The sequence below is a fragment of the Adelges cooleyi genome, unplaced genomic scaffold (assembly GCF_023614345.1).
Source record: "Adelges cooleyi isolate 19-005CV unplaced genomic scaffold, UGA_ACOO_1.1 ACOO_flye_CR_arks_rails_tigmint_CR_PRNA_24, whole genome shotgun sequence".
Lineage (NCBI taxonomy): Eukaryota > Metazoa > Arthropoda > Insecta > Hemiptera > Adelgidae > Adelges > Adelges cooleyi.
In genome coordinates this window covers 251,420-265,659 of record NW_026095904.1, presented here as the reverse complement: position 1 = coordinate 265,659, position 14,240 = coordinate 251,420, and the positions used below count along the sequence as shown (strand labels likewise).

General features: G+C 29.8%; 1 protein-coding gene across 1 annotated transcript; it reads left to right on the top strand.

Annotated features, from left to right (window-relative positions):
* The first annotated feature begins 7,622 nt into the window (after nt 1–7,622).
* LOC126836319 (nucleolar transcription factor 1-A-like) lies at nt 7,623–9,341 on the top strand. Its single transcript, XM_050569551.1, has one exon. The coding sequence runs from the start codon at nt 7,623–7,625 to the stop codon at nt 9,339–9,341; it is 1,719 nt and encodes a 572-aa protein (XP_050425508.1).
* The last annotated feature ends 4,899 nt before the right edge of the window (nt 9,342–14,240 follow it).

Below are 14,240 nucleotides of genomic sequence, written 5' to 3'. Positions count from 1 at the left end.
ACTGGGACAGAATCGATACAACACCCTGAAGAGAGACAGATCACATACAAGTCTCGGGGCATAGTGCGGATAATGTTACCCAGTTCATGTCAGGCATTCTGCAGTACGGGAGGCTTACCTATTCTCCAGCAGTATACTTTAGTATAGTTATGTCAACTATATAAAATAAAATTGTATTAATTCACAGAATCAAAAAATGACGTTTATAGCTCCCTCCACAAACACTGGACGAAAGCCTCCAATTCTTGCCCTTATTACTAATTGTAATAAGACAATAGTAGCCAGTTGCTATAATTTATTTATTTTATTATAATTTAATTATCTTAAGATAGTCCGGTTATAGTTATCCTGGTTCACTATATTTCTTGGGAAGCGAATGCAGCCCAGGAATCCAACGTCATTGATTTGCCAATGAGTTGGGTGTTCTCGATAAGAATTGGATATTTTAAGTAATTAAATAATAATTATTAAGTGTTTGGTAAAGGAGAGTATATTTGTGCAGTCGTCTTTGAGCGGAGTAGTACACCTTTCTTACTAAGATCGGTAGCCTTGGAATTGTAAAGTCAAATATACTTAACTTCCAAACGAGCTTTGAGTAGTCCCTCGACTAGTGTTCAGACAGTCTAAGAGGGGCTAACCAAAGTTTAGGAGTATAAAATTCAAACATTAGTTTGATCTAAGTAAAAATTATCCTACGCTGAGTCAGCCGTAGATATATTACACTTAAATACACGTGTTGGAAAGTGAAAGAGCCAGAAAAGAAGCGGCGGAAAGGCGCAGGAAAGCTTGTCTTCCAAAAGCATCGACTAGCACAACGAACAGCAATATAAGAGGAGCCGTGCGGAGGAGTTGGTCCGGCAGGTCAACGTCAATGTTCCACTCAAGGAGGTGTGGAAACAAATGGACTAACTATCAGCAGACGACAGCTCAAGAAAAGGTTGTTTAAAGAAGGACAGAAGCAACTTCAATTGAATAAGACCCAGGCACACTACAATAGTTATAATAGACATCTTAATTTAAAATTAAAAAAAAAAAATGCTAGCAATACTAAATTTTATTTTTTTTTTCGTCTAAAATTTTAGAATTAGTTAGTGATAGTTGTAGTAAATCAGACAGCGGTGCGGTTTAGTCGAGACATGATGCGCAGGGACACCTGCCGTGAAAGACTAACGCACCAGAGATGGCGCTCGCGTAGCAAGGCGGTCCGATCATCGTATGGGGGGGGGACAGTTTTTTGAATTATTATAAATATTAAACTATCTGTATTAGTCGGATATAATTATGGATTATTAGTGTAAAGTTATTTGAAAAGGATAGGATATCGCGGAACACCTTCGACATTACCGCGTCAGGGATACGGGAGTACAATGACAGCAATAGCCCTGGTCTCGAGACCAACGATTGGATGCAGTAATCATGTGGTAAATTAACTTAATATTTAATTGGTTTAACCTCTGCACAATTATTGTACTCGGGGGATTTTTTTTTTATCTGATGAATTGCGTTACACTGTTCGTATATGACACGGCGCAGTAATCATAATTTTCTGAGTGTGTTAACAGTGATTCGCAAGAGCACATTTACTGAATAACTAGGTTAGGTGCATGTACTCGGCTAGACACGTTTGTCCTAGAACATTATTGTTGATAAAAATGTATCATTAGTAAATATTCAATAAACATTAGAATATTGTTAAGACAATAAAGATTACAGTATTGTACATTTACTTTTGTATTAGTACTATTAAAACAACAACGTGAATAGTAATATTAATATGGCGTATTGATTGTATATGTTAAATGAAAATAAAATATCTACATTTATACATAAAAAAATCCTCTTATTATATATTATATTACAAAGGTTAAAAATTAATCTCAAGTCTACCAGAAAACGAACAGACGTTTGCGGAGATCGGGTTTAATAAATAAATTATAATAATATAATATGATTTTGAATATTGAGATATTTAAATTTAATTTGTATTTATGCTATGTATTACCACTATAATTATTTGCCTATTTAATATTTTGTGATCGTTATTAATATTGGAAATTATTTTATTTCTAAATCTAAAACATTTTTTAACTATAATTTTACTTGATTTTTTCATTCAATCTATGATTTTTCATCGACTCTATGTATACCTACTGATTACTGGGATAGATTATTAAAACAAATTGTAATAAGAAACAACACATAGATAAAGTAAATTATACGACTTCTTCGATTTTAGCAATGTGAAGCAATAACTTACAATTTTGTAATTAATATCTCTATTTTAAATATATTGTATTTACATTAATATTATTAACGTGTAGGTGGTACATCCTAAGCATTCAGTATGTTTTGAATCTAGATTAAAAATACTACAATAAAATAACCTGTAGTTGTTCATTACATATTTGTGAAAATATAAAATTATAAACTCTCCATTCTGTATTGTGATTTTCAATTACTGTACAATTACATTTATATATATGAAATTAATGTTATATGTTTTTGAATTTTTGTAACGGAATTTTCAGAACAAATATTACGGTACTGTGGTTTTAGTCGGTTTTCAAAATTATTCGCCATCAACGGTAACACGTTGTTGTTTTTATCGACAAGCTTAGGACTTCCTACTGTAGCTACACTAACGAGTAAGTAAAATAAAAATCGTTAATAAAAAATTGAATTTAGATATACATGTGAATTACATTAGCTATGTGCAAAGTCCCTTACATAACAAGTTATAAACATTAGCCCAGTGGCGTATTTTAGAGTTCATCTCAGATGGAAGTGTACCCACTTCCATACTATATAATATATACATACCTCCGAAAATATATTTCTGGTACTTATGACCGTAGTTGTCGAAGTATAGCATCGAGTGGCGAAGCTTCAGTCGATTTGTTAGATTTTTTTGCGTGCTTACAACGGTTGTATGTTTAGCAACACAAACGACCCGATGTGTCCAACACTTGGTTTTTTTTAGGCGAAAACATAAATCAAGCAAATTAATAAGCGCGCATCGGACGGTATGTCTTTCAACGTACCCGATCAAGTACTGCCAACTTTTCTAAAGGTTTTATTTTGTATTTATAATTTATTAAAAAAATTACTTAGCACAATACGTTAAATTTTTTCGTATTTTTACTTGTACCAAAAATTGAAATTTAACCACATATAATTTTTTTTTAAATCCAGATAATTCCCATTTCCCTAACTAGGTACTATCAAGTGAAACCACAGTCAAGACCAGGGAAGTACTTCTCCACATCACGTGGTCTAGCCATTGAAATATTTCTAAATTATGCTAATTTTAGTGATATATATTTTTCGGCGTATCTATTCGACGGATTTCAATTTTTATTTTGTTTATGAGAAGCTCACTGTTTTCTCTACCGGGAGCTAAAAGAAATTTATATAATGTACCTTCTTTGTGTAATAATACAAATTAAAAGAGATGGATCCTTTTACGATGGACGTGCGATCTACACTAATCTTCGAACTCGAATTGCCATTCCTGAAAAATTACTTAATTTACTTAATAGTCAGCTGATTCTCTTTGTTTTTAGATTAGATAAATACCTCTCCTCTTTCTACTCTTCACTCTCCTCTCTACTTATCCCCTCCCCTTACTTCTACTGTCTTATTATCTTATACTATCGTCATGATATCACGATTCTACGCAAATTTTGGATTGATCACCATCTAAAAAAATACACCTGAATGAACAACATTGGCATTGATTCAGGTGACTTTATTTATGTGTGGTATTTTTCTTTATTCTTCGAAGATATTGCGGCATGCATAATTGAGAAAATCCAAATAAAAAATGTTTGCCCAGGAGCTGGTAGTTTTATATTTTTCCACAATATTACGTTAAATTAATCCTTATATAGTTATACAAATTGGTACAATGTAGATTTTTATGTAATGATAAAAATTAAAAGAGATAGGTTTTGATCACAAATGAAGTTGACAATAGGTGCTGACAACATAAGAAGACTATGGAGAATAAAAAAAAGGAAAAATGGATGGTGTGTAATGACATATTATTGTTATCCGACGGAGGAAGGTCACCTATTTGCAGGAATAGCTCTGAAGGAGAGGAAAGTAGTGACAGAAGAAGAGAAAAGTTACCTGTTAATAGTGTCAGGTTAGCTCCTTTAATAATCCTTTTCACGTGAACAAAGGAGAAATTAAATCATATTCAATAGAAAGCGGCACATTGGTTGAGAGGGAATTAGAGATGCCTAGGAATCTATTTGCTTATTGTAGAAAATCAAACGCCATTGCAAGGGAACTGTGTAAAGTTTCGGAGTCAGAATTCAGGCAGTCATGCGGAAAAGCTTCAAGTGTATTCCAGACTCTGAATCCATTAACGTACATTAAGAACCCTACAACGGAGAGAAAGATATAAAGTGTATGCTTGGAATATTTCCAAACAGGAAAACGGTTTATTCTAGATGCCGGTGAATCATTCACAGAAGATGAAGAGAAAGAGCTAGAAGAGGCTTGTAAAATACTAAATAGATAATGGAAATAATTCAAAGAAAATTCAATGCTCGGTCGGCAAACAAAACAACAATGGTCTATTTTTGTGTAGTCGCCGTGAAGAGACCGTCGAAACTGCATTACTTTATTCCGGTCAAGGTGAAATGTGGCCCCAAAGCTTGTCCAAGCAAGTCTGAAAGGTATATTTATAACTGGGATGAGTTTGTCTGCGGAATGTTTGCCCAGGAGTTGGTAGTTTTATATTTTTATGTAATGATAAAAATTAAAACAGATAGAATGATATAAATTGAATGACTGTTAATTGTGTATTTTATATTAACTTCAGAAAGTTTCATAGTTGTAATATCTGTAAAATATTTATATTTTGTAAAGTATATATTATAGTGTGTTTTGTATGTATTTCTAGCCAATATCACAACGGCGCGGCGGTATTATTGTCACTATTATAATGTCAATATTATGAAACAAATTCAAATTTTGTTTATCATAATATTTTAATATTATTGAAATCATCTAAAAATAGACATTATTAAGAATTTGTAATTGAAAAGAGTTGTATATTGGTGTTCAGGAAGAGTTTTGGCGCGAATTAAATATTACCGCAATAGTACATACGTAATATTTTTACTAAAAATATGTCATAATGTTGTTAAATTGTTTGTCAAACAATAAAATTCATATTAACATTACTGTTTTTATAATAAGTATACGAGTTTTAGTGTTTCTCTAATATTATTGTGTGGATTTGTTCAATCCAAGTATATACTACCTTAGATAAACTTTTATATAATGAAACTCCTGTTAATACCTAAAATTTAAGTAATTTAATAACGGTATAAATATCGTTATAACGATATAATACGGCCATTTATATTAAATTCATTCAATCCAGGATCTTATGAAACTACAAACAAATATAAAGTAAAACAAAAATCTGACCTAACAATCGAAGGAACCAAGTTGCATCTGCACTTCGTTGAAGTTAACTGCCTAACAAATACATTCCGTTTTTAATTAGTTTTTTTCAAGAGTCCAATTCATCACTTTGGCCGTGTTCTTAAGCTAATAGCATGTATAAAATAGCGGAGAAATAAAAATAAAAATTTTCTTAAAATATCAAACACAACCTTTATTATATTATGTAAGGAAGCAAGCTAAATACACAATCCGCTTTTATAACGAATATGTACTAAGGTAACAAACATGTATTGAGAAAAAACATAGCAACAAGAAATTATAATTACCAAAAAAAACAATAATTGTTATTTACTGGTTTACTGGTTTATCGTATAACATTACATTATACTTAGTAGAGTGATTTCACAATTAGAGTTACACAATTATTGGGTTTGACACGTTAAGCGTAGGTTCTTACCTTATGGCGAAGTTGGTACTGACTACCATCGCCCCTCTAATCAAACAAGAAGTTGGTTCGAAAAAATAGAGAATATCCTCGATGAAGAAGGATATCTTTGGGTACCATATGGAATGTTTAGGGAGATGTTAAATGCAGGTTCTACTACACTTGGTTTGTTGGCTGCAGGGTACAATATAAACAATGAAATAGAAGACGTAAAAGAGGTAAGGAGCAGTGACGACTCAATGACTAAATGTTCAGCTGTAAACAAGAAGACACTAGAGAAATGTATCAAAGAGCAATACAACAAAATAATATTAAATTGATATTAAAATATCAACAAAGTTATAGTAACTTTTGACTGCGTCATTTCAAATATGTAGCCTTGCTACATAAAACTGGTCCAGTGACAATTCGTAATGTCTATTGTGTAGATTAATATTGATTTACAAAACATAAAGTTGATGAAACACGACTGAATTATAATTAGTTAATAAATAGACAGTTTGTTTAGATCGTTTATTTGTGAAAAGAGTTGAAATCATTAGAGCCGGAAACAATTTAAATAAATAATTGCTGGTAAATTAATTAAACAAAATTGGCAAGTATTTAAGAATTGTATACAACACATATATTTTCTGTCACACATTAACATATTTGCTTCGAGTAAGGTAAACCTGGTATAGCAGCCGCTGCCTCGGTAAGTCACCTGTATAGGTATTCCATTGTTAGTGGTATAGTGTACCTATTTAATCGTACAAACCTAAGCAGAAAATTAAAAAAAATGATAAAAAATTTAGCCATAAATTGAACCAACTGTAATGTATTGGTTTTGATGTGTCCATGTGGCCTTTGTTTTACAATGATTTAATCTTAATTTAAAACGTTTAATTTTTAACATTTCAAAAAAAACTAAAAATATATACTTGAATAAGTTTAAACAGCAAATAATTAATAATAAGGTAGTGCTATTTTTTGTTTAATTTTTCTAGTCAAAAATCATTGATTAATTGTAGTAGATTAACGATAACAATACTTGTGGTCAACTATAGTTTTTACAACCAATACCAACTAAATTTTAATTAATAACTAACTTTTAGAATAATGCTAGGTATTCAAACATTCGAAAACCCTTTAATTTTACTTTCTGTTAATCTATTATTTAAAAAAAAATAACTTATTATTAATATTGTAATTAATTAATTGTCTTCTGATTAACCAGTTTTTCGATTAAAACATCAATCACAGATTTTATTTTCAGAACGTTTAATCAGATTTACAAATAAAACAATTGAACTGCTTTAATTATTTGCATAAAATATAAAAGCGACACTTGTATAGGATGTTTCATCAAGAACGCTGGATAGCCGGAAACAAAAATTATCATAATTTCTAAAATGTTTAAGCTAAAAAGCCTGACTCTTTGTCAGATGATTTTAGGCACGCTAGAATCATGTGTTAAAGATGGTTACCCTCTTTTGCACAACCATTTTAAAAGTTTTGCCGAAATTCTAGTCCTTTGAAATAGAACCGATACATACAGAATAAAATTAATAATTTATTTTTTACATTGTCAATCATAATATATGTTTCTTGGCAATAAATTTAGGTTGTTTAAAATTATCTCTATCCGTATTGAATTACTTTCAGTCCACGTTTGAGTAATAAATAAACAAGCTTACAATGTATTGTATTATTCTTTTGTGTTACTATATATCTTGATTGGATCCTGATTTTTAGTTATGTTTTCCAGGCCAAAATGGCTAAAAGAAAATCTGTCGAAGCAGTACAAAGGTCCGACAAAATGAAAAAACATGTCGTCAAACAAGAGGTTGTTTCAAACGATGAGTCAGATGAGCAGTCTGAACACGTCGTCAATGGTGTAATCGACGAAGAAGTAAAAGATGCAATACCGGCCAACATCCGTTGGCCCAACAATGATATTCAAAAGCTTTTAACTCAATTGGAAGCGGTGCTCCCGAAAAACGATACCCTTGTGTTCCGTAATCGTTTGCCGAAAATAGATTGGGACAAAGTAAAATTCGATAACTATAATAAACAAGAGTGTCAGGCCACATGGACGGCGATTCAAGACCAGTTGAGAACGCAAAAAACATTGGGCGATCTCGTGGAAGACGCAAAACACCTGTTGGCCACCAAAGGTATTGATACAAATCATTCCAAGCAAAATCGTGTTCAAAAACCCAAGTCTGCTTACATGTTGTATTATACTGGAATTTTTCACAAGTACAAACAGAAATATCCCGACACGAAGCTGCCGCGACTTGCGCAAATTATAGCAGAAAAATATAAAAGCTTATCGCCCGACAAAAAGCAAGGCTTTGTGGATAGGGCGAATCTACTGAAGACTGAGTATAATGAACTCATGGCCAAGGCAAATGCGGGTTACGTCAAACCCCAGTCGTTAGAACAGCAGCGAAAACCCAAGACTCCGTTTCAAATATTCTTGCAATCCGAGGCCGAAGGGTTCGAAGGAAATTTGGAAAAAACCGAAATCGTTAACCATTTTAAAGACGAATGGGAAAAGATGACCGAGAAGAAAAAATCAAAATGGATTAAATTGGCCAATGAACGTGAGCAAGTTTACTTAGATCACTTGAAAGAACATCACAAAGACGACCCTGCATTTACTATGCCAAAAAAAAGCGCGTTAACCAAAGGAGATAGGATTATTTTGGAATCTCAGTCTGGAAAACCGAAAAAGCCACCTGTAAACAGCTACAGTCTTTTCTCGACCGAAATGCTACAAGGCGATTCTCTTGCCGGAATTCCCCCGAAAGAAAAAATGGCGATTGTTGCGAAAAAATGGAAATCATTTTCAGAGGAAGAAAAACGAATCTATACTGATAAATTAAAAGTAATCACTGACCGTTATTGGACTGAATTCGATGCATATCTAAAAACGTTACCGGACGAAGAAAGGCGATTGGAAATGACCAAAACGAAAGCCAAACCGAAAACGACAGAGCCGAAAATCGTACCCCACATAGACGCCAGAGAGGGAATTTCAGAAGAACCGAAAAAAGCATCAAAAAACGAGGTTTCTACGTTACAGTCGAAAACTAAGACACTTGATGGTAAACCTTCCGAGGTTCCATTTAAGAAACCATTTGATTTATTCAAAAGTCGATTCCGAAACAATCCAAAGTCCAAGTCTATCAAACGGCTTGAACCCCAAGCGTTGTTAGAATGGAATGCGTTATCTGATCATAAGAAAAAAGCCTACGAGGACGAGCTGAAGTCGCTCAAAAAAGTCTACGTGAAAAATATAAAAGTATTTTTGGGATCGCTCACTGCCGAGGACTTAAAAACACTTTATGTTAAACTAAGAAAACCCGAATTAGTCGCAGAAGACGACGATGGTTCTGACAACGTGTCAAATGATTCTAGTTCATCTGAAGAAGAAGATGAAGACGATAGTGACACCGCAGAATATGATAATAGTGAATTATACTGATTGAAATTGATTGTATTATAATAACGTGTAGGTAATAATTTTAGTTTGATTAAACTCTACGTAACTAATTATATTTGTTTCATTTGCTGCTATCATTGCCCTATGCATTTTGCTCATACTTGATATCCGACTTTTTTAAAAACATTAACGAAGCAGTTATCTTTTAATTAAAAAATATAATAATATTTAAATATTTAATAATATTTTATCTGCTTCAATTCATTTTTTTTTCTTGTTAATTTTTGTATGCAGTGAAAACAATTTTTTGTATATCAAGTATAATATTTGCTTAACCTTGAATGGTTTTTTCTTTTATTATTATTACCTATGTATTTTGTAGAAATGTTGAATTAGTTTTATTTTATTTTAGCGTTACTACTCAATAAAACAGCTGTATACAAAGCAATACAACCTAAAATGTTTTACGTTGATATATTCCTACAGTCCGACAATCCCTGTGCAACTATTCTAGTATTATAATTGAAATTTAAATAAGTACATAAAACAACACTTTGAATAACAAAAACTAATTCGAATGAACATTCTGTTTTACTTTTTATTAAACGTGTTAGTATGTTTTGAAAAACAATTTTTCTTTACAAACTCAAAAGACAATTTCTTATTGGTAAATTATCATTATACTAAAATATTGTTTTACTTTTAAGTTTAGTTTGAACACAAAAAACCTACTTGAGTATAACTTAAATAAAAAAACTCAAAGAATACTAAATTCGAACATAATTAGACAACATACTTAAATATATTATATCAGTAGGTTAGTAAGGGGTTAGAGGTAGTCAGAATTTTCAAAAAATCAATTTTTTTTTGCATTTTCTTAAAGTATGATGTCTCGAAAATATTATCTAAAAATTTCAAGTTAATCCAAGGAATAGATGACTCGATGTAAGTAATTAGATAATTAATATTTCTATACATAAATCGAGTACATAAAACTTTTCTCGAAACTATGTTTTCAAAGTTGGTGACCACTGTAATTCAAAAACCATTTGGCAAATTTTAATAAAATTTGTACAGTTTATTGAAAGTAACTAATCATCTTCAAGAAGCAATCAACAACATCCACAAGTCCAAGGATAGCGATAGGTGCATTTAAGAGCAGCCCAGTTGTAAGCCTTCTTAAGAGTTGGGGGTAGTTTTTCCAAAAAACGAGAACGCGTGATAAGAAATAAATGTTACATAACCTATAAAATCTGTAATACTACAAATAGTACCAACATCGATTTTACCAAAAACCCGCCAAGAGAAATTTCGTATTTTAATATCAAAAACATTGCCTTTGGTTAGGTTCTTATCTTTATTGCAAATTGTAGTTAGCTATTTATCAATTATCTAGTTAAAATCGTATACACTGTACACGTAAAATTATATAATGTAAAATCCATAATAAATTACATTATATTAGAGTATATACATAACTTATAAGTATATGTTATAATTCAATATTGTTTGGTATAAAATAATAATAATTTTATGGAAATTTCCCGCAAATTGTTTGTATTACTATTTAAATAAAATATTATTTTTACTTTTTACCTAAATTAGTTGACAATTTCAGAATTTGGTTGTCAAGTATAAATTAGTTTTACCACATCTTACATATGTATTTTGTAGTTAACGAATACGGGTAGGAGCTTATGAGCCTTGCCTTCAACCTTGTCTTTTAGAAGATATATTATTAACAAAATGTGGTACCTAAAGGATATATTAGAGCAAGGAAAACGGAACATATGACACTTGTAGTTTAAATACCTAACATAAATAACTAGAATAAAACACATATTTAATTTTAAAGTTTCCACACAAATCAATATATACATTATAAGTATAAAGTCCAAAGTGAACCTATTGCCGGATGAAGACATGTGAAGTGAAAAAAAATTGTTGTACGGCCCGGCTTTTGCATGTGATAATAGGTAGATAATAAGAATATAGCATAATATAAAATTACTGTAAACTAGATTAAACAATTCTGTTATGTTAAAAAAAATGATCAAACTAGAACCGTAATCGTATAAACGTCATACTTAATAAATATATAATGTAATTTAATGCAAACTTGCTTATATGTTGGTGAGACTATCAAATCAGACTGATTGTCTTACTGAACCCAAATTAAAATTTTCACATTTTATGTGAAATATTATCAGTTTTCTGAAGCTATATCTGAGAAGTATAAAAAAAAACCTGTTAATTGGCTTAAAAATTATTGTAACAAATGTATAAACAATAAATATACATTATTCAAAACTATTATATAATTATCTATACAGAGTACCCTTGATCTTTTTAAAGGGCAATATCACTGAATATTACTTAAGGAAATTAGGTTAAATAGTGAATTAAATAAAATACTTTCTCATTTTGTTTATATTTTTATTTGGTCTAGCTTCAATGTTTTTTTTTTTTACTTAGAGTGTGTAATTTGCAATTCTTCATATCTTTTTTTTATATTTTAAATAAAATTGTATAAAGTCGGTTTAAGACTGAATGAATAAATGCGTTTTTTAATTTTTAACGTTCAAATAAATAAAAAGGAATATTATGATTTGCTACTAAAAATAATTATTTTCATTAATTTCAATAAGTATTTCACAATTTAAAGTTTGCATACATTTTTAATTGATATTACAATATTATATGAACTAAAAGCGTTCTCTGTTTTAAATGTTTGAGACCAAATAACAGTTTTCACAAAAAAATTATTCCAGATCACTCAAGACTAAAATTTAAATTAGGCCTTTATTGTATAATATTATAACATCAGACATAATTGTATATACTTACTTATTTGTCAAGTCGAAGTGGCCGGAAAGATAACTGTTTATATTTTATTAGTGTCCTACTGCACCTTAAAATATTATTTTAATTTCCTTCATATTATCTATTTGATATATGGATATATAATATATACCAAACAATAATTATTTTCTTTAAGTAACTATTTTAATCATTGAACCAAATAATATTATATTGTTTACATATTTTATATATATATATATTTTAATAATTTAATTTTGATTTTAAAATTAAAGTTATGTACAGCGTTAGCTTATGAAATAAAAAAACTTACTATCGATAATAATTGTTAAAAATTCCACGTTAAACTATACATTTTAACGTTATTAGTTATTACTAAAGTTTAAAATGTTTGTTTTAAATATTTTGAATAAAACATAAATATGTACTTTTAATATTTTAATAGTTATAATTTACAAACATTAATACTAAATCAAAGAGTTTATCGATACCTACTTCTAAATGACTATAAACTGTAGGTATAAACAATAAACGTTTAGCTTCGATGTTTATAAATTTATAATTTAAATAAAATAAATTAAAAACAGTAACGTGTGTAGTAAATGAAAAAATTGCGACGAAATTTGTGGAGTACGGATTTGAATGCACAAAACGAATAAGTCAAAAAAATAAAATAACGAAAATAGAGAATAAAATAGAAAACAAATTTTTAATGATCATCTGCAAAACACAGATAGTAGAAACGTCAAAAAAATATATATATTTACTAGAAAATTGAACGTGTTACTCAACACATTTTTAATTATTTCGTGGCTGCTTATAATTGCTAACATGGTTAGTTTCGAGATCGTGAAAACTTCTTCTTACATATCTGACATTAAAATAGTCTCTCGAGTATAGTCTGTTTGTGTGCTCCTTTGTGCTTAATTACATTTCTAGATTCTGAAAATGTCTTCTTACATATTATATCACATTAGTATGGTTTTCCGCATTTATGCGCCCTTTTGTGAACTTTAAGAGTTTCACAATATAAAAATGTCTTCTTACAAATTTTACATTTAAAAGGCCTTACACCCGTATGTTTCCTTATGTGTTTCCCAAGATATCCTAATTGTGAAAATGTCTTCTTGCATAACTCACATTGAAAAGGCTTTTCGCCCGTGTGTGTCATAATGTATTTTTTGTTAGATCTGGATGGATTATTTTTAGTTTGAATTTGATTGTATTTCATTGTACTACTGAGTGTAGTGTTAAAAGAATAGTTAGCACATATTATGTTAATAACTTAAGAGTAATAAATATTTAATGAAAACATTTCTATTTTTATACGTTTTTTACATTTCTATTTTTTTTTTATTGGTAGGAATTTTAGTCTGGGTTTTTTTTTAACACACGTCGTATGTAATGTATGCTACCGATTAGTAATACAGTAGTTATTAATTAAAAAAAAATAACTATTACTAATATTTACGAATAAAATACACTTATGAAATATGTATTCAAAATTTAATCATTCTATAGACACCCGGTACTAAACTAAATCTATTTACAAAAGAAACACCAAATCAACACGAACGAAGAATATTAAAATCTAAGTAAGTATCTAGCCTAACTGAGTTTAAAGTAATTAAAAAAAAAAAAATCTTAAAAATATTCACTAGAACAAAAATTATTTCATTTTTCGAATCATAGTGAAACACCCTGTAATAATAACATAGAAGATATATTATACTTTAATCTATGATAATAATAATATTTATTTATAATAACAAGTTTATTTAGTAATAGTTGATTTCAGAACTCTTAATTAAAAATTTATATTAATTTTGTTTTTCTAACTTTTTTTACAGGTAGGTATAATAGAATAAAATACCAAAGATGGACTATGTTAATAATAATCTTTATTTTGATATGTATATTAGTACATACTACTATAACTATATACATATCAAAAAGCAGCCGTCGAATTGGAAAATATTCCTATCTTATTTCGTAAGTATTTAATAATTTTTTTTCAACTTACAACTTTGACAACGATAAAAAAACGATTAGGGAGACCGAAAACATCTCTGAACTATTAGTCCGAAGCTGTTAGAAGAATTAGACAACACTAGTGAACTT

What these genes read in the sequence shown, in the direction of transcription:
- LOC126836319 (XM_050569551.1), top strand. Translation starts at nt 7,623, where the DNA reads ATGGCTAAAAGAAAATCTGTCGAAGCAGTACAAAGGTCCGACAAAATG.